The sequence below is a fragment of the Microtus pennsylvanicus genome, chromosome 4 (genome assembly GCF_037038515.1).
Source record: "Microtus pennsylvanicus isolate mMicPen1 chromosome 4, mMicPen1.hap1, whole genome shotgun sequence".
NCBI lineage: Eukaryota > Metazoa > Chordata > Mammalia > Rodentia > Cricetidae > Microtus > Microtus pennsylvanicus.
The window spans coordinates 84452986-84480874 of NC_134582.1; the positions used below are offsets into that span (position 1 = coordinate 84452986).

At 44.0% G+C, this 27889-nt stretch overlaps 1 protein-coding gene across 1 annotated transcript in view; it reads right to left on the minus strand.

Moving 5' to 3' along the window:
• Positions 1-26252, minus strand: part of Fam120a (family with sequence similarity 120 member A) — an 84757-nt gene extending 58505 nt beyond the window's left edge. Inside the window, exons 1-3 of the mRNA XM_075969680.1 lie at positions 25563-26252; positions 5493-5739; positions 501-583 (exon numbers count right to left, since the gene is read on the minus strand). Of these exons, the coding sequence (XP_075825795.1) occupies positions 501-583; positions 5493-5739; positions 25563-26036 (804 nt within the window). The 5' untranslated portion in view covers positions 26037-26252. The remainder of the gene's footprint in view (positions 1-500; positions 584-5492; positions 5740-25562) is intronic.
• Between the last annotated feature and the right edge of the window lie 1637 nt (positions 26253-27889).

Below are 27889 nucleotides of genomic sequence, written 5' to 3' on the forward strand. Positions count from 1 at the left end.
AACCTCTGAGCCATCTCTCCAGCCTGATCAAGGTCATCTTGATCTAAACAGCAAATTCCAGGTCAACCATGGTTAGATGCATGGTGAAACCCTGTCTTAAAAAAAAAACAAAAAAAAAAACTACATAGTTTTGTACTAAAATATTTACAGGACCCTTTATAAAAATTTTCAGTACTTGTAATATTAAGCCTTTGTGTAAAAAAAAATTCAGTACTTTATAAGCATATTCTAAAAATTATTCATTATACTAAGAAGCAGTTAAAATAGGCATGGCTGTGGCACTATACTAACTGGAACTTTGAAGGGCATTCTGAAGGAATGCATAAGTCTGCCTATCACACAGGTGTTGAGAATAAGGAGGAAGCAGGACGGAGTCGCAAACAAGACACTTCTACCCACACTGCATGTCCCCTTCTTCAGTAAAGTACATAGTGCATTGTATTATAAGTACAAAATCACAGTGGCCAGTCAAATGCTGGAAAACCAAGTGACATTTGTACCTTCAGTGAGGCGAGTGGATGCTCTGGACCAAGTAAACTCCAGTGAAAGGAAGCCAGATCCTCATCAGGTAGTATGTGGTTTCCTAGAATATAAATGTGGACAGTGTAAGAGCCATGGATCAGTGACACAGGAGACTCCTACACCACTGTGTGCTAGCTAATGCATACTCTACTTTCAAGAGAAATCAAGCATTTCTTCACATTGTTCTATGAAGCAACACACAGCAGGCAGTCCTGACAGTTGACTCAAGCACCAGGGGAACTTTCAGATAGTTTGGGTACTATTCGTACTAAGGATTTCACAGAGCTACACACCGAATCAACTTCCCAGCAGTATGCAAAACTTCAGTCTAAGGATTCCAGGAAGTCACATAGGGACAAGACCTAAGTTTTCATGTGTTCCTGAAACACCTGTGGTTCAAAATTACTTGACAATGACATAGCCAGATGTGGACTCATGGTTATTAAATCTTCCCTAGGAAGATGAAATAACAACAACTGTGTTACAGCATGACTCACCACCCACCAGTATCTGTGACAGAGCACAGACTATAATATCTGAGCTGTCTGTCTGACCGCTAGGGCTAAGCCCGTCTATAAGCAGGAACTATATTCTTGAAGGGCGTTCTTTCATAGCAGGGTTCTAGGGCCCCAAACACATCTCTAGGGTGCTGCTACTCACTGCAATTTTAAAGTAGTGATTTCCTAAGCAACTCTGTGATGTTTGTGTCCTGGCTAAATCACTTCGACATTAAAACATCAGACCCACCAACTACCTACTAACAGGCAATAACACAGGCAGCACTGCTACAGCCTATTATCCCAACACACAGTGTGAACCCCAGGACACCCAGACCAACACAAATAAGCCCCAGCTGTGCACACAACTGGGCTCTGTGCTGCTTGCTGCTGTGAGTGTTCTGCCCAGAATTTTGTTGTGAAATACAAAGTCTCAGAGTTATTCTAAAGATTCAATTTAAGAAAATAAAAAGTTGCTGGGCGGTGGTGGCGCATGTCTTTAATCCCAGCACTTGGTAGGCAGATGGCGGATTTCTGTGAATTCAAGGCCAGTCTGGTCTACAGAGTGAGTTCCAAAACAGCCAGGACTGTTTCACAGAGAAATCCTGCCTTGAAACCTCCCCCCCCCCCCGCAAAAGAAAGAGAGAGAGAGAGAGAGAGAGAGAGAGAGAGAGAGAGAGAGAGAGAGAGAGAGACAGAGACAGAGAAAGAGAGAGAGAGAGGAAAATATGAAGTTAATTTCAATATCAGAAATGGACTTTGTAAAAACTCAACTTAAACATTTTTAAATGAATATTCCACTCAACTTCCCAAACATTTTAAATAACTGTACTTTCTATTACAGAGAAGGAAATAGTTTTATTTGAAGACAACAATTTTTTTTACAAAATCTACAATAAATAAACTTACTCATAATTTATCTAAACTTCTTGAACAGACTAGACTCTATACCTCAAATTAACTGGATGACATTTAAACTTCTGGGAATTGAACATAGGGCGGACATCATTCTACCACTGAGCTGCAGCCCCATTTTACTTTTTTGTCTTGTGACAGGGCCTTACTAAGTTGCCCAAAAGGACTTAAATTTTTGATCTTGTTGCATCATTCTCCTGAGTAACAACATACAGACCTAGCTAAAGTATTACTTGGATTTTTCCTTCACTTATTTCAAATTTTTCTAATATAATTATCTAGAAAAGTATGAGTTGATATTACCTCAAAGAAATATATTCAGCATTTCTTAAACAGAAAATCAAGTATTCATCCATATGTCAAATTCTAGGCAAAAGACATTTTGCTTAGCACTTAGGTAAACACTGATCATCTATGTAATGTGCCACTTCCCTACCGACTTTTGTAATAAAATAGGTTTTTGGTTTGTTGGGGTTTTTTTCTTAAGAACCCCGACTGTCTTGAAACTAGCTCTGAATAAACTCAGAGAGATCTGCCTGTCTCTGCCCCCTCCCAAATGTTAGGATCAAAGGCATGTACCACCACTGCCCAGCTATAAAATAGGTTCTTGATATGCTATACAACTCTGCTGGTCTGGAACTAACATGTCAATGTCACCCAGGCTGGCCTCAAATTCCCAATCTTCCTGTATCAGCATTCCAGTGCTGAGTATGTATGAGCAGATGAACACATGCTTCAGACATCAAAAAAAGTATCCTTTTACATTATAACTTATAAAAATATATTTCATTTATTTTAATCTTCCAAATCTAAAGACACAAAAATTCCATAAGAAACGATATTTACAACTAGATCCAAATAAACAACTTGTAAAATTAATATTTTGTTCTTATATAACAAAACATAAAAGTGTTTTGTACTATTTATACAAATCTGGAGTTAGAAATAGCTCAGTTGGCAAATGCTCACCTTGGAAGCATGAAGACCCAAGTTGTAACCCACATAAAAAGACATGTATAATGGCACATCCTTTACAACTCAACATGAGGTGCGTGCGGGTATGTGTGCCAAACACAAATGGATCCTCCTTAGGGCTCACTAGCCAGTTAGCCTACACTTACCCAGTGAGAGAGCCTGTCTCAAAACAAAAGAAATCAAGAACAAAAGTAAACAGCTGTCCAGAGGAACGTCATTAGAGAGTGACATCTGACCTACATTCACCTACCTTTCTGGTAACTAGGAATTTCTAAAAATGATCCACAGTCTAACTAATTCCCCAGAATGGGCTAACTCCACAGAAAGCCCAGTATCTAACTTCACTAGAGATCATGCAGCTTCCCAAAGAGCCCTAGTATCTAAAGCAGAGAACCAAGGAGTTCAGTCACAGGAAAACCTCACTCAAAAAACCATGCATTTCTACTCGGATACAATTATGCAAAAAAAAAAAAAAAGTTAGAGAGTTGAATTTTAAAGTAGCTTGACACATACAAAGACACAGAAAGGGTACGCTAACAGGAAAGGAATGACACAAAGTAAAAGGCATACACATGCAGCTGGGCAGTAGCGGTGCACACCTTTAATTCTAGCGCTCAGGAGGCAGAGGCAGGCAGATCTCAATGAGTTCGAGGCCAGCCTGATCTACAAATCAAGTTTAAGGAGAGTCAAGGCTACAGAGAGAAACTCTGTCTCAAAAAACAAAAAAAACAAACAAACAAATGTGCACATGTACATGTTACCTCTTGAAACTTATTTAAGAAATACAAATTAATATACAAAATATATCCTTTCTGGGAATATAGCAAAAATAATTGTTTCATGAGATTTTTTTTTTAATTTACTTACAATGGTGTTTTTCTTTTAAAGTAGTTGTTTTTCTGCTGGGAATGGTGTCATGCACCTATAATCCAGCAAGGACAGGAGGCCCTAAAGTCCAAGCTCATCCTTGAACAAGGTCATTGGAAACCTATATAAAACTCTAGTTCAAAACAAAATAAAACAAAAAGGCAACTGTTTTCTTTTATAATAATGGCTACCATTCAAAGGGAAAGAAATCATAGCAATGCTTTAGTCCTGTGGCATATATTCTTTGTGTTTAGATTTTGTGTGTGTAGTTTTCTTTTCCATTTAGTTTTCTGAGACACGGTTTCTCTATGTAACAGCCCTGGCTGTCCTAGAACTCACTCTGTAGACCAGGTTGACCTCAAACTCAGATATCCACCCGCCTCTGCCTCCCCAAGTACTGGGACTGAAGGTGTGCACCACTAGTGCCCAGCAATTATTTTTTCTAATTTTAAACTTATTTATTTTATTGGATGCGTCCAAGTGTTTTGCCTGTATGTATGTATGTATGTCATACATGTGTGCCTGATGCCTACAGGTAAGAAGAGGCTATTGGCTCTCTAGAAACTAGAGTTATGGGTGGTTGTGAGCTACTACATGTGTGTTAAGAATCAAACTAGGGGTAGGAGTGGGATCCTCTGCAAGAACAGCAAGTGCTCTTAATCTCTGAACCATCATCTCTCTAATCAAAGTTTTATTTTGAATTGTGTGTGTACATTTTATTTCATGTGTATTGGTGTTCTGCCTACCTATGTTTCTGTGTGAGAGTGTCAGGTTCCCTGGAACTAGAGTTACAGACAGTTGTGTACTATCATGTGGCTGCTGGGAATTGAAACTTGGGTCCTTTGGAAGAGCAGCAAATGCTTTTAACCGCTGAACCATCTCTCCAGCCTGTGTATGTTTCTGTGTGCAAGTACTTATAGAGACAAGCCACCCACTATGGGTGCTGGGAACTGAACTCAATCCTTGACAACTGCAGTACAATCTTTTTTTTGCATAATTTATTTATTTTTACTTTATTTGCATTGGTGTTTTGCCTGCATGTATCTCTGTGTGAGGGTATCATATCTTGAGCTTGCAGACAGCTGCTAGCTGCTATGTGGGTGCTGGGAATTGGACCCAGGTCCTCTGGAAGAGCAGTCAGTGCTCTTAACCATTGAGCCATCTCCCCAGCCCTCTGAGCAGTATACTCTCAAGATCACTGTTTTGGTTTTTTTTTTTTTTTTGGAGACAGGGTCTCACTGTGTAGTTCAGAATGGTTTTGAACTTGCTTTGTGGTGATCCTACTGCCTCAGCTTCCTGCATGCTGGTATTATAGGCTTGTGCCACAATGCCAATCACATATTTTCTTCTTTTATAAACACAATTTACACTACCAGTTTGATGGTCACTACCACTTTCATCTTTCATAGTTAGCACGTGTTAGCACATGTGATTCAGAAATGTTATTTTTCTAAAACTTGGAGTTTATCACAGAGTTAAGTTTATCAGCCTGGATAGAACAACACATAAACAAAAATTTAGAAACAAGAACCATACGTTACTAGCAAAAAAGGAGAAAATATACAAAAGAATACAATTAAGAACCCATTTTTTCATTCTTAAATGTAAATATCAGATATAAAACTAAAGCATTTGGGCAGAAAATCTTCAAAGGATACATCAGTATGCTTACTGTACCACTCCCTTAGAGAACAGTTTTTACACTACTCCACCTACCTAACAGAGCAGCAAATATAGGAAAACGATTTGGGTTCAGGTCCAGTTGCTTGGCAACTTCATGCATCAGATATTGGCTTGTGGTGAGACTCTTCCCATTGCGGCTCAGTTTCAGGGCATGGGCACTGAAGTAGTAGGGGATGTTGCACAGTGCATAATCAGAGTCATACGCCACCAAACCATGGAAACCATTCTCTCTGCAGAAGCCAATCACTTCTTGATGGTGATCCTCAATGCTCTGTGCAACCTACGCACAAAAAAAGAAGAAAATACCATCAGATACATGTTCTAACTGCAGCAGCAGGCTCAACAGACAGATGTACTCGACAGCATTAAAAAGCTACTGACATAAACATTATTCAAATGATCCAAAAGTGCCAGGACCAAGTGGGTAGCACAGTGCTCCAACAGGAGGACTCTCTTGGGAAACTGAACTCAAATCACCTGTCAATAATCTACCATCCCATCTAGACTGCAAATTAATCCCCACTCATGACAATTCAAAACTCACCCTGCCTAAAAACAGGCAAATCTGACTGATCCCTGTGACAGTATTTAGAAGAAAAATGGAGAGGGTGGGGGAAGATGAAAAGGGGAAATAAAAGCAGAAAGACAAAGGAGACACCCACATTTGCATAGCCAACACAACCTCTTCAAAGTACATCAAAAGTGTAGGAAAGCAGAATTACACTTTCTCCTTTAAAAAAAAAAAAACCAAAACCTATATCTAGCTATGTCCCAGACTATGTTCCTAAGGCATTCATCACAGGGATTCTCGGGATACACATGAACACCCTAAAGTTCCTGGGCAAGCCACATCAGAACTACCACTTAGACTCACTACATGGTAACTGCCACGTCTGTGAAGAGAAGGAGCCCAAGCACTTTCACTTTGCACCCCTACCAGGAACTACTGGAACTACGCACAGTAATCTAGCCTGGAGGCTCACTGACAAGCAGGCAGGGAGGCTGCGATCCTATGCCCACAAGCACTGAAAACTGCTCTGAAATGTTAAAACCAAAGTCCAAATAATTTTTTTAAAATTAAACAAGGTGTAATACTTCAAATCCCAAACTATTGATTTCCCTCTCTTGCCAATTCTCAAACTCTGTCCAACTAAAATTCTAGGAAGCTATTTGTTTCTTCAACAAGTGAAGGTATTTTAGAGATTAGAATTTATATTGAGAAAACAACCTTCCTCACGACTCAGCAATACCACTTTCAGGTATATATTCAAAGGATGTGCAATCATGCCACAGGACATGTGTTCAACTATGTTCATAGCAGCATTGTTTGTCATAGCCAGAACCTGGAAGGAACCTAAATGCTCCTCGATTGAAGAATGGATAAGGAAAATGTGGTACATTTCCACAATGGAGTACTACACAGCAGAGAAAAATAATGACATCTTAAAATTTGCAGGCAAATGGATGGAGCTAGAAAACATCATATTGAGTGAGGTAACCCAGACCCAAAAAGACAATTATCATATGTACTCACTCATAACTGATTTTTAAACATAAAGCAAAGAAAACCAGCCTACAATTCACAATCCCAAAGAAACTAGACAACAATGAGGACCCTAAGAGAAACATACATGGATCTAATCTACATGGGAAGTAGAAAAAGACAAGATCTTCTGAGTAAATTGGGAGCATGGGGACCATGGGAAAGGGTTGAAGGGGAAGCGAGAGGCAGGAAGGAGAGCAGAGGAAAATGTATAGCTCAATAAAACCAATTAAAAATATTTACAATGAGTCAGGGGACTCAGTTAAATCTCCAGAGACTAAGGAGAGATGCATGTCCTCTTTAACCCAAAATTTCTAGAACTACAACCTAATGTATGGATTAATGAGTGAAATTTTAAATTAAATTAAATTTAAAATTAAGTTCCAGCGGCCAACTGTCAGGGGAGCAGCAACTATCCTCCTGCACCTAAGTGACACAGAACATTTGTGTCTCCTCAGCGGTGGCCATCATTAAGCTCATCTTGCTGGCTTTCACAATGGAAGTGGTTTCCAGGTCTGGCTGAAATTCGTGTAATGAAATCTCACCAAGAGGCAAAGCAAACTGTTAATGATACTAGCTAAAGGAAAAATAAATTTTTGAATTCTCCTGGAGAGAAAATTTAATAAAATATTATTATGGTATAAGAAAAAGCAAAACTACAATTACTCAGGTAGCAGTCTTCCATAGATGAAGAGAAACTTACCTCATCCTTAATCTAGAAACACATCAGTTAACATAGAAAAGTAACTTAAAAATGCTCAAAAATTAATTCTATCTTGAAATGGTAATCTTAGTCTAGTCCAAGTTCTTTATTCAAATAATTTTCTTCCATAGAAACCTCAAAGGTGAAAAAAAGAAGGAAGAAATTTTAAAGTACTGCTAAATGAACAGAAATTACTGGTTGTTTCCCAGACGTCCCCTCTGAAGAGGTTCTTCAATAAAAGGGAAGAGACTCCTATGACGACAGGAGACCACTCATCTTAGAGGATTCACAGCTTATAGGAGACGGCGCAGGGAGTCTGCATGGTCCACATTTCTATCTGTGGGCAGTTAGTTCTATAGCATCCTTGTTCCAGAAACCGAGAGCAGATCCATATCCAAGGCTAGGAACAGGAGGGCTAGGCTCAACTCCTGACTTCATCGCTCTCTGAGCTCCCTGACTATGGGCTTCACTCAAGGCAGGAAGGAAGGGCTTCTTCTAAGGAAGACTTTTCAAACAAAAGCTGAAAAAGGTGGCTCTGGAAGGGTTCCCAAGGCCATGCCCACACAGATCTGAGGTAAAATCAAAGATCGGGAAGTAAAGCTTCACCTGGGTGGGGTCAGAAGCCAGAGACTGGAAGGTGAAGACTGAGTCAGCGGGTCAGGTTAACTTGTCAGCTTTCAAACAATGCTGTGAGTGTTGTAAAACAATCGGCAATATATTTTAAAAGCTGTAAAACCTTCATGTTCTTTGCCCAGTAACCCTACTCCAGGAAATAGCCTAAAAGCTAATCTACCAAATAAAAATCATTAGATTTTTAGCCATGAAAAGAATCATAATAACTCCTACAGGAGAAAACCAAACTGAAGCCAGGCGTTGGTGGCGCACGCCTTTAATCCCAGCACTCAGGAGGCAGAGGCAGGCGGATCTCTGGGAGTTCGAGGCCAGCCTGGTCTACAAGAGCTAGTTCCAGGACAGGCACCAAAGCTACAGAGAAACCCTGTCTCGAAAAAAGAAAAAGAAAAAAAAAAGAAAACCAAACTGAAATTATGAAACAGTCACTACAATGTTTTTTGGAAAAACTTAAGGAAAGTTTCATTAAAACATTAATCATATTAGAACACAATATAATGATAATTATAGATAGCAAAACTGTGTCTGGAAACAGATTGAAAAGGGAAAGACCCAATGGGGTTGTATCAGGGTAGTGGAATTATGTGTGCACAACTTTCTGAGGGGAAGAGGGAGAGGGAGGGAGAGGGAGGGAGAGGGAGGGAGGGAGGGAGGGAGGGAGGGAGGGAGGGAGGGAGGGAGGGAGGGAAACAGAAGAGAGGGAGGGAGGGAGACAGAGGAGAGGGAGGAAGAGAAGAGAGGGAGAGGAAGGGAGGGAGAGAGGGAGAGCGAGAACAAAAACAGCCTGGTTAAGGCCTGGGAAGGCTGGTGGCTGGATGAAGGTAACCTGTACATGCCCTCAGTTCCATCCCAGTACTACCACAACAAGAAAAAAAAAAGAACAGTCCCACTAGAAAGCAGCCCACTTCAAAAGACAAGGACCTCCACGTTCATACTGCATCCACTGCAGCCAATCATACGTCTGCTGCAGCTGGCTATTTGTTTAGTGCTCTATCTGCCTTTGTGGAAGAATTACAATATTGTTAATCATTTGCAAATTAGAGTTGGGGTGGATTACTAAAGTTTGTGCACTTTTTAATACACTAGATTTTGTTGTTCCTTTGAGGCAGGATCTCACTGTGGTTTTTTTAGGATAACCTCAAACTTGCAATCCTCCTGCCTCAGCCTACCAAGTGCTGGTATTGCAGGCCTACATAATCATACCCAGCTGCACTTTGCTTTTAAATGCTAATCTAAAGACCAGTGTTAAGAACAAACAAAGAATTCTGCTGGGGTGGAGAAAGATGCTAATGGGGAACTACTGCCAATCATTCCTGCCACTGCTTCAGCTGCTGCTGCTGCTGCTGCTGGAGAGACCACCCTGCTAATCTGCAACTTAAGAATCCCTGGGAACTCACAAGATATGGCATTTCTCGGTCTCAGTGCTTCCCGTGTGTCAGGCAACATGCCTTCTCTAATACAAAATGTGTGTGAGAGCAGAGGTCCTTGTTTTTTGTAGAGACAGACCCATAAAATTTAAGAATCTGCACAAAGTAGACAGCAGAGAGTGGACTAAAGGGTATGCTTCTTTCTAATAAGACTATTCTTTTTCCTTTTTTTTTTAATTTTGTAGTAGTGCTAGGATAGAATCCAGGGCCTTGCATATGTTAGGTCCTTACCCCACTTCCTGCGTCCAGCCTTTAACCAGGACTGACTGACTGACAAATGAATGGATAACTATGTTCACAGTGGACAAATACACAGTTCTTCAAGCTTTAAGGTAATGGTGGTTGATAAAAGACCTGGCAGAAGATGTGATTAGAGTGAAAACAGCACAGACAGGAGGTCTGAGCGGGAGTAAGAAAGAGTGCCGCACCACAGGTAGTCATTCATCCAAACATAACAATGAAGAAACGGGGGGGGGGGGGGGGGGAGGCTGAAGAGATGGCTCAGAGGTTAAGAGCATTGCCTGCTCTTCCAAAGGTCCTGAGTTCAATTCCCAGCAACCACATGGTGGCTCACAACCATCTGTAATGGGGTCTGGTGCCCTCTGATGGCCTGCAGGCATACACACAGACAGAATATTGTATACATAATAAATAAATAAATATTTTTTAAAAAAGAAGAAACAGCACGGTGGCATCTGCCTGTGACCCCAGCACTTGGGAAGTGGTAACAGGACAACCAAGAGATCAAGGACAGCCTCAGCTGTCTCTAAATAAATTGGATTATATTTTTGTAAAATTTTAAATTAAGGTCTGGGAAGGTGGCTCGGTGATGTGCATGCTAAACATGCACAAGAACCTGAGCTGGGATCTCCAGAACTCATGTAAAAGAACTTCTGTAATCCCAACACTAAGGAGAAAGGAAGAGGCAGGAGGATGCCTGGGGAGCTCACCAGCCATATTGATGAACTCTAGCTTCAATGAGACCCTGTCTCAAAAGCAAAAGGAACACACTGAACATAGACCACTGGCCTCCACATACACACACATACATGTGCACACACATACTCACACATATGTACATACAAATACAAACTAAGTCCTAGAGCTTCAGTGCTCTGAAGCCAGAGTAGGACAAACAGAAGCATCCTCCTCTGGTGATCAGGACTCCATTACTTTTTCCTTTTCTCCTGCTTTTACTCTTCCCAGGATGAGCCTGGGAGCAATACAAAAAAAATTGTATATTTATAGCTCCATAAATTTGTTAATTTCATTTTTAGGAGCGAATAAACATTGTGAAGCTTGAGGCCAGAAATGACTCAGTGGTGAAGAGTGCTTGCTCTGCAATAGTGAGGACCAGAGTTGAACCCAAGCACCCAAATGAGAAGCCAGCATTCCCACAAATGCCTGCAGCCCTAACTCCACCCACCCCCCACCCTGGGCAGAGTGGGACAGAGACAGGAAAACCGTTGGCCTTTGCTGGTTTCTAGCCTGGCCAAAGACACCCGGGGGTGTAAGGAGAGACCCTGCCCGGAAAGGAACAGGCAGAGTGCTTAGAGGAACCACCAACATGCTTTTCTGGTTCATACACCTGCGCACATACTCACACAGATACTCAAATCCCAACATGGGGAAACGTATGTGGCCAAGTTTGTGGCAGATGTCTATAATTTCATCATTCAGTGTGCCAAGGCATGGAAAGTTCAAGGACAGTCTAGGTTACATAGCAGGGCCCTTTCTTAAAAAATAATAAATAGCTGGGTAGTGGTGGTGTCCCCTTTTAAACCTAGCACTTGGGAAGCAGAGGCAGGTGGATCTCTGAGTTCTACTAAGTGAGTTCCAGGATATCCAGAGCTATACAGAGAAATCCTGACTCAAAAAACCACACACACACACACACACACACACACACACACACACACACACAAATAAATAGTGAGAATCCAGGTGGTGGTGGTGGCGCACTCAGGAGGCAGTGGCCGGTGAATCTCAGAGTTTGAGGCCAGCCTGGTCTACAGAGTGAGTTACACAGAAAAACCCTGTCTCTAAAAAAAAAACAATAAACGAACAAAGAAGTCTATGAGATGCAACGTTGAAAATATTGTTACCGTTAACCCCAGAAAGCATAAAACAAAAGAACTAAGCCTTCAGAGCTCCTCAGAGAGAACCCATCTCTAAGGTTTAGACTTGGATTTGAGCTGCTTCATCATTAAAAATCCCATGCCAGAAGCCACTGAGACCACCTGCTGTGTTAGAAGTGGGGCAAGCTTCCCACCAAGGAAGTGAAACTCCAATTCAAAACTCCTGCACACACTCAAAGAAACAATATTCTTCAGCTCCAGCTGAGTGCAAGGCCAGTGACCCACACACGATGCCTGCCTGAGCCAGCAGGTGAGAGCTACAAACCCTCCCAAGAAGCAGGGCAGGCAAGGCTAATGATAAAAGGTTTAAGTGGCAGCAAATGGTTTCGCTGTCAAGAAAGTACCTTCTTAGCTTAGGATGGTTTTTTTTATTCTACTATCAATCTACTACAGAATTTTGGGTTAATTTGGCACTAGACAAACTAAAAAATAAATAAGCTGACGAGATGGCTCAGATATTGAGACCACTGGCTGCTCTTCCAGAGAACCAGAATTTGGTTCCCAGTACATACAACGGTCTATAACTATGTTCCAGAGGATCCAATGCCCTCTTCTGGCTTCCATGGGCACCAAGCACACAAGTGACACACAGACACATTAAAACAAGAGGGACAAATAAGTCAAAGTTGATTTTATAAAGAACAATGACTTCCAAGATTAGCTAGCAAGTATTATTACTATAAATTGTGAAAAGCAGACACAGAGACAGCCCTGGGGGCAGCGCTGTCACTAGCTCCTAAACTATAGGGAAAGCACAGTCTTAGGCCCCTGCTAAGCAGGTGGTAAACTGCCCACTTAATACTGGTGTACCTCCGTATTCATCACAGGGAAGCTGGAATGATTAGACACACTGCATGCGAACCCCACAGAATCGTTTCAGGTAACAAACACTTGAAATGTTTCAGGCACTTCTTAAGTAAACCAGGACATGTCAGAGAGAAAAACACACTGTGTATGACAGCTCACGGAATAATTAACCCATCCTCCAGCCAACAGAGAAGATACAAGTTAGTCTGGTCATAGAGGATGTTTATGAACCTGAATTCTTCTGCTTATAAGATAAAGCAACAAGCTTTGACATAGGCCCACAGAAGTCCAGCCTGTAAGTATTAGGTGGTGAAACTCACTCTTGGCTTCTGTTCCTGCCCTTGTCCAACTCACAAATCGAATCCAATTGTCAATTCCAGTCTGGTGAGGTGGGTTATTGTTTCTGACTTTAAAAGGGAGATATAACTGTAATAGCATTCATTCCAATCTCTCCCTCTAGGGAAACTGCAATCACAACTGACCAAGCAGATCTTACAGACCTCATTTATTCCACAAGAATAGAAGGCAATGGTCCTAAAAGCAATGAAAAGTATTTGTTTGAGTTGGGCCAGAATTCCAAAAGGAGTGACATCAAAAAGATGCACAACTTTGGCAAGTTATTAGGGAAATGCAAACTACACCCAAGTAACCATACTAAGCAGGATGGCTGCTGTTCAAAAACAGACAAGAAGCACAGGCAAGCATGCGTAAGAACATAAAGCGGTACAGCAAGTGTGAACAACAGCATAGTAGTTCCCCAAAAGGACACAACATCAGGGCTGGGGGTTGGCTCACCAGGTAAAGCACCTGCCTGGCAATTGCCCATCTCTCACACCCACGTAACTGTGAGCGTACACGGTGGCTCATGTGTAATTACGGTGATCAGAAGGTGGAGCTGAGATTGCTGGAGCAAGCTGGCTAGCTAGACTAGTGGAGTCCTCAAGTGGGAGACAGCCTGCACCTCAACACAGAAGGTGAAGATCAGTAAAAGATGATTGATACTTAACATCATCTGGTGTTCACATGTACACATACACATGTGCTCACACAAGAATGTACACTACACACATGTATATGCAGAAAAAAATAGTTAAGGTGGCAAATTATGTGTACCATACTATAATTGTAAAAAGACAACCAAAGGGTATGATTTCCCCCTTTCAATTCCTTTAGCAGGTTGTTTGTTACACAACTGCAGTTTGACTCAGTGCTTATGTGGTAATAAATTTGCTTCCTTTCCCTTCTTAAAAAAAAAAGGGGGGGAGTAGATATAAAAGAAATGAAAGTTAAATTTTTTATTTTTAAAAAATTAAAAAACCTGGCAAGAGACATCATAGTATTTTCACAAGGATTCTATTTAAAACAGCCGATTATAAAAACCTCCAAATAGCTCAGCTAAAACTTAATAGAATTATTTTGTTAAACTAACTCTAAGCTGGGCACAGTGACATGCACCTAAAGACTCAATTAACATCTTGTATCTAGATAAACAAATAAATGACAAGATTTTAAATTCATCCCAAAATTTGAAATACCAAAACTTAATTTTAAGAGTTCCAAAAAAAGAATTTTAAATTGATACAATTTACCACAGTAATGTTTGCAAAGTCATACACTCTGGGCAGGATCTAGAGAAGCCCCAGCTGTGTCAGTGGACCTGTCACGGCTCTTTGTGGATGGGCTCTAGTTCCAAAGACAGAAGCACACTGGACCTCAGGGATCAGCCTTCTGGCTGGAACCTCCTGTTACTGCACTACTATACTATACTAACTGGCAAAATGACAAGAGCATGGTGGATCCACTCTTTCCCCCAAAAAAACAGTTTGTTTGGTTTTTTGTTGTTGTTGTTGCTGTTTTGTTCTGAGACAACAGCAAAATAAATACCAAATGGCCAGGGCACAAATGGAGCTGTCTCTCAATGGCAGCTCAGCCCACACTTCCCCCATAATGCCTCAAATCAGGAGCAACGAGAAAGAAAGCAGCAGAAGCAGCCAGTTTACCTACACAGTCCTCTTTTATGCCTTCTCAACAGTGTACATCTTGAGTTAAGAAGCATAAAAGGATTATTGTAAGATAAAACCCAGGCACCAGGTGGCTGGGATGAGCTCAGTCAGTCACCTTTGGAATTAACTGACTCTGGGCTGAAAAAAAAATTCTACTTCCTCCTATCACACAGCCTGCAGAAGGAAGCTGCAGTGTTGGGTGTGCCACACTTAGCAGGTAGTCTGTAAACAACTACAATAAGCCAGCGATTGTTCTAGGAGCTTGATGACAGCCAAGGTCCTCATAAACTTACTTTCCATAGGGGAGGGGGAAAAGTAAAATAAATGATAAGCTACACAGCCATCTGGAGAATTTTAAAACACTGTATGTTAACTCTGGTTCGTTTATTTTTAAAGATATTTTTGTGGGGCTGGAGAGATGGTTCAGAGGTTAAGAGCACGGACTGCTCTTCCAGAGGTCCTGAGTTCAATTCCCAGCAACCACATGGTGGCTCACAACCTTCTGTACTGAGATCTGGTGCCCTCTTCTGGCTTGCAGGCATACATGGAGGCTGAACACTGTGCACATAATAAATAAATCTTAAAAAAAAAAGATATTTTTGTTATTTATTTATGTATACATGTATATACCTGCATGAGTGAGAAGGACAGAGGGATGTTAGATGCCCTGAAGCTGGAGTTACAGGCAGTTGAGAGCTGCTAGATGTGGGTGCTATTAGAACTCAGGTCCTCTGTGAGAAAGAACAGTATGTGCTCCTTAACCACTGGGCCATGGCTCCAGACTCAAACTCTGGTTCATTTCTATGTCTAATTGATTTGGGGGCTTTTTGTTGGTTTGCTTTGTTTGCTTGTTTCTTGTTTTGAAATTCTGTCTACAAATCCAAGAAAATAGCCTAATCATTCTAAAATACCTTTCCTTATATACGGTCTTTTGACATTTACTCCTATAGTTAACTGCTTACTGCAGTCAGAATGTGTACTGTGTATTAATTAGCTTCTTTCCATAAATTTCAGTAAATTAAAATGAAGGGTAATATAGGTCTAAAATATCTTAAATACAGGGTATATATATAAATGCATATTTTAGATTAGAAACTTGAGTTGTACTTTCAAGTTCTCTTCCTGGCGTACAAAGGCCTCAAAAGCCCTACAACTTAGATTCGCTGGATTTGGTTGCATTGGGGTTTCCTTGACTTAGCACTGGTATTTGAGAATAGATAACTCTCTGCTGAAGAGAGTTGTTCTGGACACTGCAGAATGTTAGCAGTATCCCTGGCCTCTACCCAGTTAACACCCTTTACCAACTAACTATCTGTCAACCCTAGCTAAGAACTACTCCCAAGCCTTCACAAATATGTCATTTCATGGCACGAAAAAAAGTTCTAAATGTCAACATGAAAGACTTACCTCAACACTCTAACCCACTACAAGCTTTCCAAAGGCTTCCCTAATTCTCAATTCCCTTCACTGTCTATGACAAGTAGTAATAGGCACTCAGTTGGCTGCTAAAATTAAGTCCTTTTCAGGGCCGGAGGGATGGGTCAGTCATTAAGTACACTGGCTGCTCTTCCAAAGGATCAGGAGTTAGATTCCCAGTACCCACAAGACAGTTCACTACCATCTGTAACTTCAGACCTGGGGGAATCTGATGCCTTCTACTAGCTTCTGCGGGCACCAGACACGCACGCACGCGCGCACACACACACACACACACACACACACACACACACAATGCAGGCAAGAGATCCATACACATAAAATAAGTAAACATTAAATAAAATTAAGCCCTTGAAACAGAAAAGAACATGTAAGAAAACACATTTTATTGTTGTTGTTTGTTTGTTTGTTTTTCAAGACAAGGTTTCTCTGTAGCTTTGGTGCCTGTCCTGGAACTCGCTCTCGTAGACCAGGCTGGCCTCGAACTCACAGAGATCCACCTGCCTCTGCCTCCCTAGTGCTGGGATTAAAGGCGTGCGCCACCACCGCCCGGCAAGAAAACACATTTTAATAAATGGATATTGAGGGGCTGGAGAGATGGCTCAGCGGTTAAGAGCATTGCCTGCTCTTCCAAAGGTCCTGAGTTCAATTCCCAGCAACCACATGGTGGCTCACAACCATCTGTAATGAGGTCTGGTGCCCTCTTCTGGCATGCAGGCATACACACAGACAAAACATCGTATACATAATAAATAAATATATTTAAAAAAAATAAATGGATATTGATCCAAATATTGAAATAAAATAAAATTTTTCTGGCTATATAAAAGAACATAGTAAATGTTTTAATTTTAAAGGGTGAATGTTGGCGTAGTGGCACAAACTTTAAACCCAGCACTTGTGAGGCCAACATCAGCCTAGTCTGCATAGCAAGTTCTGGACCAGACAATTCTACATAGAAAAAAATAAAGCCTGGCATAGTGGTACATGCCTTTAATTCCAACACGCCAGAGATAGACATAGGCAAATTTCTGGGAGTTCCAGGCCAACCAGGGCTACACAGTGAGACCCTGGTTTTGTTTGTTTGTTTGTTTGTTTAGGTGAATGTTGGGACTATGAAAATGGCCCAGTGGGTAAGAATGCTTGTTCTGCAAGCAAAAGGACCTGAGGTCAAATCCCCAGGACTCACAGTTGCACACATCTGTAACCCAGTTTTGAAGGGCAAAGATGAGCCAACCTAGCCTAACCAAAACAACAAGCTGCCAGCTCACTGAGAGACCCAGTCTCTAAGCAGTTAAGTGGTCACTAATACAGGAAGATACCCCAGTCCTGCTCGGGCCTCCAAATGCACACACATGGGTACACACACATACCCCAAGAAGCAAGGTGGTATTGAGACAGGCTTTGAAGAGAGTATAAGTTTGACAAACCTAAGTGAGACAGATATCAGGAAAGATGGGTAATAGAATCAAAAGTAAACAGATAAATAAGGTAGGGATGGTACAAACCATGACGCAGGAGATATAATGGCCAGGGCTGCAGAAGGGTCTACAAGTCTGAACAGAGCTGGACTCTTAATGGCTTTAGTCAAGTCTGAACGCGACAAGAGGCCTCCCTGAAGATGTGGTAGGCTGCTCTACAGGGTGTGAACGATGAATGACCTGAGGTAACTGGAAGCTCGAGGTCACGCTGACCTACCAACAGGAAATGCTACTGGTTCCTAGTGTGTCTCACACATCTAGATTCTGGTTGAATTTGAGTCTATATCACTTCTTAAATGCCAATAAATAGCCAAAAATTTGGTTTCAGAGTCTGCCAACGGGTTTGCAGAGCAGCTGTGTGGTTGCCTTCTGTGTCAGGGATGCTGGGAATGAGGAAGAGGTGAGAAAGACTGTGGCGCTACACGTGTCATTAGTGTAGGGACTTGTGGGGGAAAGGGAGGGGATGGAACGGTCAGGTGACTTTGAAGCGGTGAGTGATCTTGAGGCTCAAACCTGTATGGGTGAAATTAAAACTGCAGACTTGGGAAAAGGAAATGTAGAAGGCAAGGGGAAGACATCCAGAAAGAAATACAGAACACAGGCTTTGAAGGGGTTGGCACTGCTTATCAGGTCTGTGCTCTGGTAGTGCAACAATGAAATCAGAAATTCAAAGTGAGAAACCAAGAGACAAGTTAAAGACATAGCTGGTGGGGTGTGGAGTGTGGAGAACAAATCTGGCTGGTGGAAGGGGGGAGGGGACCACTGGTCTGTAGGTCAGGGAGACAAGACATGCCGTGAGAGATTGGCCTGTGTCAGACATTATGAGCACGTGGATGGGATACCCCTCACATGACAGTGGACACCAGGAAAAAGAACATGTAACAAGGAAACCCCACGGCCTTTAGCCTTTAGGGAAAGTCTCTGAATTGTTTTGACCACTGAAGAGAGTTCAAGGTGGGAAGAGACAGTGGGACTCTGAAAAAGAGACTTGGATGAGGACAACAGATAACAATCAGAGCTCAGACACATCGGTGCTCAAGAGCTGAATCTAGCCTAGAGTACTGTTTTGCTTGGCTTGACGGTTTTTAAGTAGAATAACTTCGAATAGAATGTGGATTTCTGGTTTACTTGAAAAATCTGGCTATCTGGAAATGTGGATGCACAGCTCTGCAGGATTTTCATGCCGCTGGACGTGGTGGCTCATGTCTATAATTCCAGGAGCTGAAGCAGAAAGGCTGCCACTAGTTTGAGGCCAGCCTAGTCTACACAGTTAGCTCCAGGCCAGTCTGAGCTATACAGTGATATCCTATCTGGAGGAGAGAAAAGTAAAAAGACAAGACAAGACAAGACAAGAGAGGGAACCCTGATTGCTCTTCGAGCAGATGAGGGAGGGGGACTTGATTGGGGGAGGGAGAGGGAAATGGGAGGCGGTGGCGGGGAGGAGGCAGAAATCCTTAATAAATAAATAAATTTAAAATAAATAAATAAATAATAAAAAAAGAGAGGAGATAGGAAGTTAAGTGAGGAGGGAGAGAGAAGAGGAAAAGGGGAGGGCAGTTATAGCAACTGCAAAGGCTGGGCAAACTACGAACCACTACTTTAAAAAGACAACTACAGGCGGGGGCATGGTGGTACAAGCAAAGGCAGAGGCAGGAGGATCTCTGTGAGTTCTAGACCAGCCTGGTCTACATAGTGAGTTCCAGGACATCCAGAACTAAATAGAGAGATCTTGTCTCAATTAATTAATTAACTAATTAAAAAATATATAGACAAAAAGATTTTTTTACACATTAAAAATGCTGATAATGTGTAGTATAACATGTGACAGAAAACATAACTTCTGTAGCCACTGTGGTAACAATAAAACAATTTTGAAATAATTAAATATATGACTGGATGTAGCTTAGTGATAAAGTACTTGCTTAGCAAGCATGAAGTCCTGACTACCCAATACCACTAACATGTCCATTGGCATACCACATTCATAGAAACATTACTAATTTTTTTCATAACAATCAAAAAGCAGCAGAAATTCAGACGTCTAGTTATGGATATGTATCACACACAAATGAAATAAATACTGTTTAGCTTACAAAATTACCAACCCGTGCAGTGGTAAGCTGCAGCCATGTGCCCTGGAACATTTCAGTGTTAGCATATACTATCTCTAGCTTTCTACCGTACCTTTTCTGTTTTGAGCTGTAAGTACCATTATGCTAAACTGCCTCCAGTGTTCATTACAGTCACACACTGTACAGGTTTCCATATAAACAGCCCGTAGGCTACACCAGTTAGGTTTAAGAATATTTTTGGGCTTCCCACAGGTCAGGGAACCCTGATTGCTCTTCGAGCAGATTAGGGAGGGTGACTTGATCGGGGGAGGGGGAGGGAAATGGGAGGCGGTTGCGGGGAGGAGGCAGAAATCCTTAATAAATAAATAAATAATTAAAAAAAAAAAGAATATTTCAAGAAATTACCTGTCGTTAAGTAGCACAGGGCTAGTTACAAAACTGACATACTAGAGAAGAATATTTATTTTTAATGGATGACCAGTTTGAGTGAATTCTGTACTGTATTTCCTGTTTACTTAAAGGTCCCTGAGCCTTGCTCTTAGTTCCCTGGATCTAATGATGCATGATTTTCTTCTACATAGAAACCCTGCTGCTCCTATTGTAACTGCAAAAAACCTGCTCCCAGGGCGTGAGCACTAGGCACACCCCTAAAGTACTCACACAATGGAACTGGACTTTTGACTTTAGCCTGCACTTCCCTCTGCAGGGTGCCCAGTCCCCATTTGTAACTAAGCCAGTAGATGCTTGTAAAATGGCCAATAAGATACTGAGTACTAAACAACGAACGGAGCGAATGTGAACAAGGACCAGTAAACATCCAGGCTGACACTAGTTACTCCTCGCTGCAAGATCTAAAGACAAGGGTGTTTTCTTGGCTTGGCTGAAAACAGGAACACTATTTTGTGTAAGCTCTGCATAAACAGACCAGAGCACTGAATTACCAAAGCTCCACTGGAAGGAACTCAGGATGAGGTCTGAGGAACCTCAGGATAAACTTTCACACCTCACCTCCAGTCTGGTAGGAGAGGTGTTTAGACAATACCAGTGAATTAATGTCACCAAGATTTTCAAATAAACACAAGTCACTCCCTGAGGCTTCAAAGGTTACCATGACTCAAGGCACACAAAGGCTACTCTCCCAGTGACCAGCAAATGCCAAGTTCAAGAAATGCTGTGTAAGGTCCACAAGAAAATTATCTCAAGTATAAGCCAACTTCTAATGGTCACAGAGAGCCACTAACTGCAAAACATGCACCTAGGACCAGCGAGGAGGCCCAGCAAACAAAGGCACCTGCAGTCAAGTCTATCCTAGGACCCACACGGAGAGAAACAAATTGTCCTTTGACTTCCACATGTGCCCCCAACACACACAACCCACCACTACAAAATAAATAAATTTGAAAGTAATTTAAAAACATAGTTATTACTCTATCAAAGAAGCATTCTCTAAATCAAAAAGGATTTCTCTAAATAAATATGACAGGAAATTATAGCTCCCCACCAATTTATAAAACACTAGTAAAGGCAGAGGAGTGGAAAGAGGGAGGTGAAGATGGAGATGACCAAAAGAGTGACTCACAAATATGAAACTGTCAAAGAATAAATAAAAGATATCCTATTTAAAAACACTAAAAAAGTGAAAAAGATGGTTTTTGTATTTTTGCAATAGGAATGTTTTTACACAACATAATATATGCATAGGTATTCGTGTCAATTTCTTTTTTTTACCAACACTTATCTAACTTTAAAAAGTAGTAATTATCATACAGCAAATTAATTTTTATTTAGCTTTGGTGTACAGTTTGATTTTTAAATGTTATCATCACCAGAACAGAACACACGACTTCACTCTCTCCTCTCCTGAGCTCGACTCTCACAGCCACTTCCTTCCTAGGCTCCTATCCCTATGGCTTTCTCTTTCAGAGGTCATATAAAGAGAATCACACTTTGTGAGCCTAGCTTCGTGTGTATGTGTGTGTGCGTGCATATGCGTGCAACTACATGCACATGATGTGTGGAAGCCCGAGGTTAATGATGGATGCCTTCCTCAAGTACTTTCTACCTCTGAGAAAAAGGGTTTCTCACTGAACAGGGAACTTACTGGCCAGCAACCTAGGGATCTTCCTATGCCCACTCTGCCAGCACTGGAGTTATGGCTGCACAGGGCCAGCTCAGCTTCTCCTATGGGTGCTGTGGTCCTACTTCAGAGCCTCTTGTTTTTGCAGCAGGCATTACTAACTAAGCCACTTCCCCAACTGCTATTTGTTTTGTTTTGTTTTCCAAGACAGGGTCTCACAGAGCCTAGGCTGGCCCTAAGTGTTACGCAGCCAAGGTTAACCCTGAACATCTGAACCTCTTGCTTTTACCTCCCAAGAACTGAGACTAGAGGTGTGTGCCACTATGTCCAGTTTATACAATGCTGGGCATAGACCCCTGGGCTTCACTCAAATGAGGTAATGCTCTAGTAACTGGTTACACCCCCAGGCCAAATACTAGTGTTTATGTGAATAAAGTCTCATTAAGAAAATACCCATTAACGGGATTTGCTAGAACATGTATGCTTAGTAAGAAACTACCACTAGAGAAAAGGCTCAGTAGTGAACACTGGCTGCTCTTCCAGAGAACCAGGGTTCAATTTCCACATAGTGGTTCACAACCATCTGTAACTCCAATTCCAGGAAATCCAATGTCTTATTCTGACCTCTGCAGGAACCAGGTACAAAAGTGGTGCACAGACACCAGCCATACGCATAATAAACTAAACTGCCAGCCCATTTCCAGATGCTCAGAACCTGCTAGCACCTGGTACTGATAGCCTTTCTTATTCACCCACTCTATCAGCTATGTAGTGATAGCTCATACTGTTTCAAGTTTTTATGAGCATTCAAAAATAAAAATCTAACACACACACACACACCCTTAAACAAAGAACACTAAAGGTAATTTTATGACTCAAAATCATCCTTTTTAAAACATGTATATTATTACTTTAAAAAAAATTTTTAGATTTATGTGTGTCAATGTTATGCCTGCTTGTATCTATGCACACCACATTCGCATCTGGTGCCTACGGAAGTCAGAAATGGGCGTTCGATCCCCTGGATCCCTGGAGTTATAGATAGTTGGAAACCACTATGAGGATACTGGGAATCAAACCCAGGTGGGTCCCTGCAATCTCCCAGCCCCTCAAAATCATCCTCACAGAATAAATGCTGCACTGCTCCCAGGGATACCCAACTACACAGGGTTGTTTTCTTGTTTAAAAATAGCACACAATTCTGTCTGCTTTCTGCAGTTTCACATCTCTCTGCTGTCACTTTTTGCTATTAATGGTGCTCCTGCCTCCAGCAGACTTTCTTCTTCACCCGCTCTCTCCTCAAGCAGAGCTGAGAAAATGGACAACCAGGGTTGCTGGAATTACATCGGCAAAGGCTAGAGCAGGCTGAGAGAGAGAGCATAAAGGATCCTTCGGGCAGAAAAGACAACACTATTCTCCTGTCATTCTACACAATGTCCTAGATACCCTGCTTGGCAGCTAAGAAATTTTGAAAAGCTAAACTTCTTAGGCGTTTCTCGAAACGGTGAGGTTGCTAGGAAGACCACAGGTTCTCACCCTGAAGCCCATGCTAGCCTCAAACTCAGGATCCTCCTGCCTCAACTTTCCAAGCTTCCAAACACCCACTACATTGGTCAAAATCCTGAGTACCTACTTGGAATGAGAGGCATTCACAAGGGCCCAAAGATGTTACAGTTGGCCAGTTATGACAGTGTAACCTTTAAATCTCAGCCTCAGGAGCAGAGGTGGGGCATAAGGACCTCTGTGAGTTTGAAATCATCCTGGTCTACATAGATAGTTCCAGGCCAGCTAGGGCTATATAATGAGATCCTGATTTTTGTTTTGTTTTGTTTTGTTTTGTTTTTAAAAAAAAGTTACAACTTAGAAGAATTCAACATTTCTTGAGAAAAGGTAAAAGCACACAAGAACACACACACACAGAGATTCTAATGAATATTCTAATATGAATATTCAATGTTTTTTTGAATGTTAGAAAGCCCTGTGTTATTAGCAAAAACAGGTAAGAAAGCTCACTGTCTTAAATGCTACTTCCCAGCACTAAACTTTAAACCAGGACCTTTTTCAAGCTATCCACTAGAGGTGGATCCCAGAGGGAGGGCTCCACTTTCCCCTTCCCAGAGCCCCAGGCTACGGAGAAAAAGTGAGAGGCACACATTACCTCTCACACGAACTAGCTGAGAAATGACATGCTGTGTATCTGCCACGCTCCTGGGCCAATCACCACTCTTCCAGCCGCCTCCACCCACAGACTTAAACACAACTTCACCAATTGCAACAGGATCCTGGGTGGGACTTCCGCAATCATTTTAGGCTTAACTACTACCATCTCATCACTGCCAGCAGGGATGATCAGGAAGAGGAGACAGTCTAAAACTTTCAACTCGAGCTCAATTTCCAAAGAAAGGAACAAGTTGGAAGACATAGGCAACTGTTAAAACTCAAACAGCCTCATCCTCCCCACCCCCCAAATAAGTGTTTTAAAGAAAACATGAAAATGCAAGCTATCCAGACTTTTGAAGACCAGCTAGGTGCTCAGTTTTCAGTCAACTGCTGGGCCCTTAAATTCTCCTCTGGCCCAATTTTGGCTGCAGAGCTTTCTGACAACGTGCAGCTCTCCTTACCCACCCACTGGGGCCCACTGAAGGTCACTGAATGCTTCCTGTACAGCAGAAAAAAAATGGCTTTCAAAATCTTGTGCCTTTGCCAAACGACCCCCAAATTCTTCTTCCTGGTTCTGAAACCACCACCTTCACATCAGACAGAACTGACAAGATCCCATCTCATCAAATTTTACAGTACCTCGAAATCTAATACCAAAATTCTACCATAGACAATTTCTCCAAATATCTTTTTCAGAGGTAGAGGAGCAGGGGGGTCCGCCTTCAGAATTGGAGACCAGCACGGGCCTAGACACAAGGTTCCCCTCTCACAGCTTTGGAGGCAATCACTATTTTCATCTACCTGTCCCTAAGGCCCTGGCGATCCACTGTCACGATTTACTCTATACGCTTCCAAGATAAACCTGTTGCTGGGAAAGAGCGGGTTAATTTCGACAAATGCGTACACAATTAAGTCTAAAACCAGCGGGTGGCCTGCCAGCCTCCAAAAAGGAAGAGACTGAGGAGGTTGGAGATGACACCACCAGTCCCACTTGGGGTGGGGGTCTGTCCACCAGCCTAAGTGTCTGTCTTATACACAAGTCTATGGGCCCACAGCAGACCAGGGAGAAAGTGGAGAGGAATGGCTGTGGGCGGACTTCAACCACGCCGGGCCTAAAAGGCCCGACATCCATCCTGCTCCAGGCGGTGACACGCAAGTGTCCCGAGAGAGCCCCCTGAGAGCCCCTGAGACCTGCTCTCTGGCCTTCCACAGGCAGGGGCACCCAAGACTCAGCTTGGGCCAGGCTGGGCTTCCCGGAACTAGTCCAGCCCTGACACTGGCCCAAGAAAGTCCCACAGGCCCAACCCAAACCCAAGCCTGAAGGGACCCTAGGCCAAGCCTTGAACCCTGCCCCAAGGGGCTCCGGGCCCAATTCTGACCCTGGCCCAAGGGACTTCAGGCTCAACTCCGATCCCTACCCAATCAACTCCAGGCCCAGCCCAAACACAAGCAAGAAGAGGCCCGGAGCTCAACTCTGACCCCTGCCCAAGTGACCCCAGACCCTAGTCCTGACCCAAGCCCGCAGGGATCCCAGTCCAAAGGGCACCAGGCCCGATTCTGACTCGGGTCCAAAGAGACCCCAGACCCACCCCTGAGAGACCCCGGCCCGCCGGCCCTAGGCGCACCTTGACGTGGAAGCGGATGAGCGCCAGGCGGATGCAGTGGGCCATGCAGACCGGTGGCAAGAACCAGACCTTGGGCGGTGGCGTGCCCTTGTTCTGGACATGGCTGACGATCTGCTGCGCCGTCTGGCGCTCGTTGCCCTGCCGCTTGACCCACTCGTGCAGCCGGGCCTTCTCGAGCGCGCCGTTGAAGAAGACGAAGAGCTCGATGTTGCCGCCGAAGCAGGCCTTGGCCAGAGCCGCCAGGTAGCCGAGCATGTGGTTCCACTGGCCGCCGCTCACCCAGTCGGTGTAGAAGCCACCGTAGAGGCGGTGCAGGCAGTTGTCGGCATCCACCAGCAGGCGCAGCGGGGTCTGCGGGGGCCGCTGCCGCCCGCCGCCCACCAGACTGCCCCGGGCCAGCTTCTGCAGCTCCACCGGCACCACGGCGCTGGGACAGTGCTTCTCGATGTAGTCCTGGAAGCCCTGCACGCCCATGGCGGCGGCGGGGCGGGCGCGCGCGGGCGGCGGCGGGGCCGGCGGCGGCGGGGCGGGGGGCGGCGGGGCCGTGGCGCGGCCGGCAGGCGCGGGCAGCCTCAGGGCGGGCTGGGGCTGGCCGGGGGCGCGCTCACGGCCGCCTCGGCCGCCATGTGCTGCCACCTCCCAGGGCCATGTCTGGGGAGGGACCTGCGCCGCCGCCGCGCTGCGAGGCCGAGGCCGCTGCTGGGCCGGGCGGGGCGGCGCTGACGTCGGGCCCGCCCGCGCGGACGCGGAAGGCGGAAGAGGCGGCGCCGGGCCGCGGCCGGGTTCCCCGGGGCGGCGGTGAGGCGGAGAATGAGGAGCGCGGTTAGGGTTGTCGGGCCCTTAGGGGGCCGCGGCCGGGCGGGCTCGGGGAGGCGCCTGGGCCCGTGAAGGCCGCGCCCCGAGGCCACGGGCCTCCGAGGCCGGCCCCGCCCCGCGTGCGGATGCGGGCTCGGGAGGCGTGGCCGGCAGCTCGCGCTCCTCCTCCGCCGCGTGTATCGCGCGCCGGGGCGAGCGAGCCAGGAACCTGGGAGTGCGAGTCGCTGTGGAGGACAGGGGCGACAAGATGGCGTCGCTCCCGGGACCGGGCAGTGACTTGACTGCCTCGCGTCAGAGCCCAGCTAAGGAGACTCCCCGAGAGCCGCAAGCCTCCCCGCGTTGCGCCGCCCTCCGGAGAAGGCCGGACGTGCGCCGCCTCGGGGGTGCCTGAGAAGGCCGCTAGGATCCCGCTAAACCCGGGCGGCGACGGTACGTATGCAGTGCCGGGACCAAACGTTCTGAAAACGAAGTCCCTGCCAGTGCTCCTGGGCGTCTGGAAGGAGCTGGGGATGTGGCTCGGCTGGCACAATGCTTGTCCGGCAGGCACAAGCGCAGGGCTCGACCCCTGCGCGTCGCGCAGCCTTCTGGAAGCGGAGGCTCAGAAGTTCAAGGTCATCTCCGTCCAATTGGAAGCCAGTCTGGGCTACGGGAGACCCGTCTCCCAAAAAAAGAAAAGAAAACAGTTTAAAGGAGCGTTTTTGCTTACCTCCAGCTCCTCATCTGTTCTTTTTCTGAGCAAGTCGGTGCTGGAGTGGGGTGCACCAGACACAGGAGTGACCCATCACGCACAACTGCTGAGCACCAAGTCCTTGCAGACGCAAAGCCCTCGTCAGTATCCGAGAAGAGGCAAACGGAATTCTGTAGGGTTTTTTCCCCCCTTTTAAAGAATATTTTTTATTCGTTGACCGTTGCTTACATGTGTACAATGTAACGTGATCATAACACCTCATTCTTAGTCTCAAGCACGGGCCCTGTGACGTAAATAAAACGCTGTTTGGAGCCTATCAAGTTATGCCGCTTACGGATGAAATTAGTGATGAGGGCAGGGTTCCATGTTATGTAGAAAGTGGGGTTGCACTTAGAGCCTCGCTAAATAATAACACCCCCGAAATAGCCAAATGTTTTGGAATTCATGGTTAGTGTACAAGATTGGGCATGAGTCTCCGTCACTTGTATTTTCATTAACAAGATTACAGTCCACATATTTTCATCCAGTTGTTTAGGTTTGGGTTTATTCTTGTTTGCTGGTCTGTTTGGGCAGAGCTGGTGGACAACCCAGGGCCTTGCACGTGCTTCGTCAGCCTTTGCCACAGCTGACTTGTTTTTATTTCTTTTAAAATTTTTGCTTTTATTATTTAAAAAAAAGGGGGAAAAACCGTTTGTGCTGGTATTCATGGTTCTGGAAATAAATGTACTTTTCATCTTAAGACAGGAACGCCAAGGTTCTGGAGGTGGACCATCAACTCTGTGTCACCTTCTCTGGTCCTTCTGGGAGAACCCTGGCTTTCTTT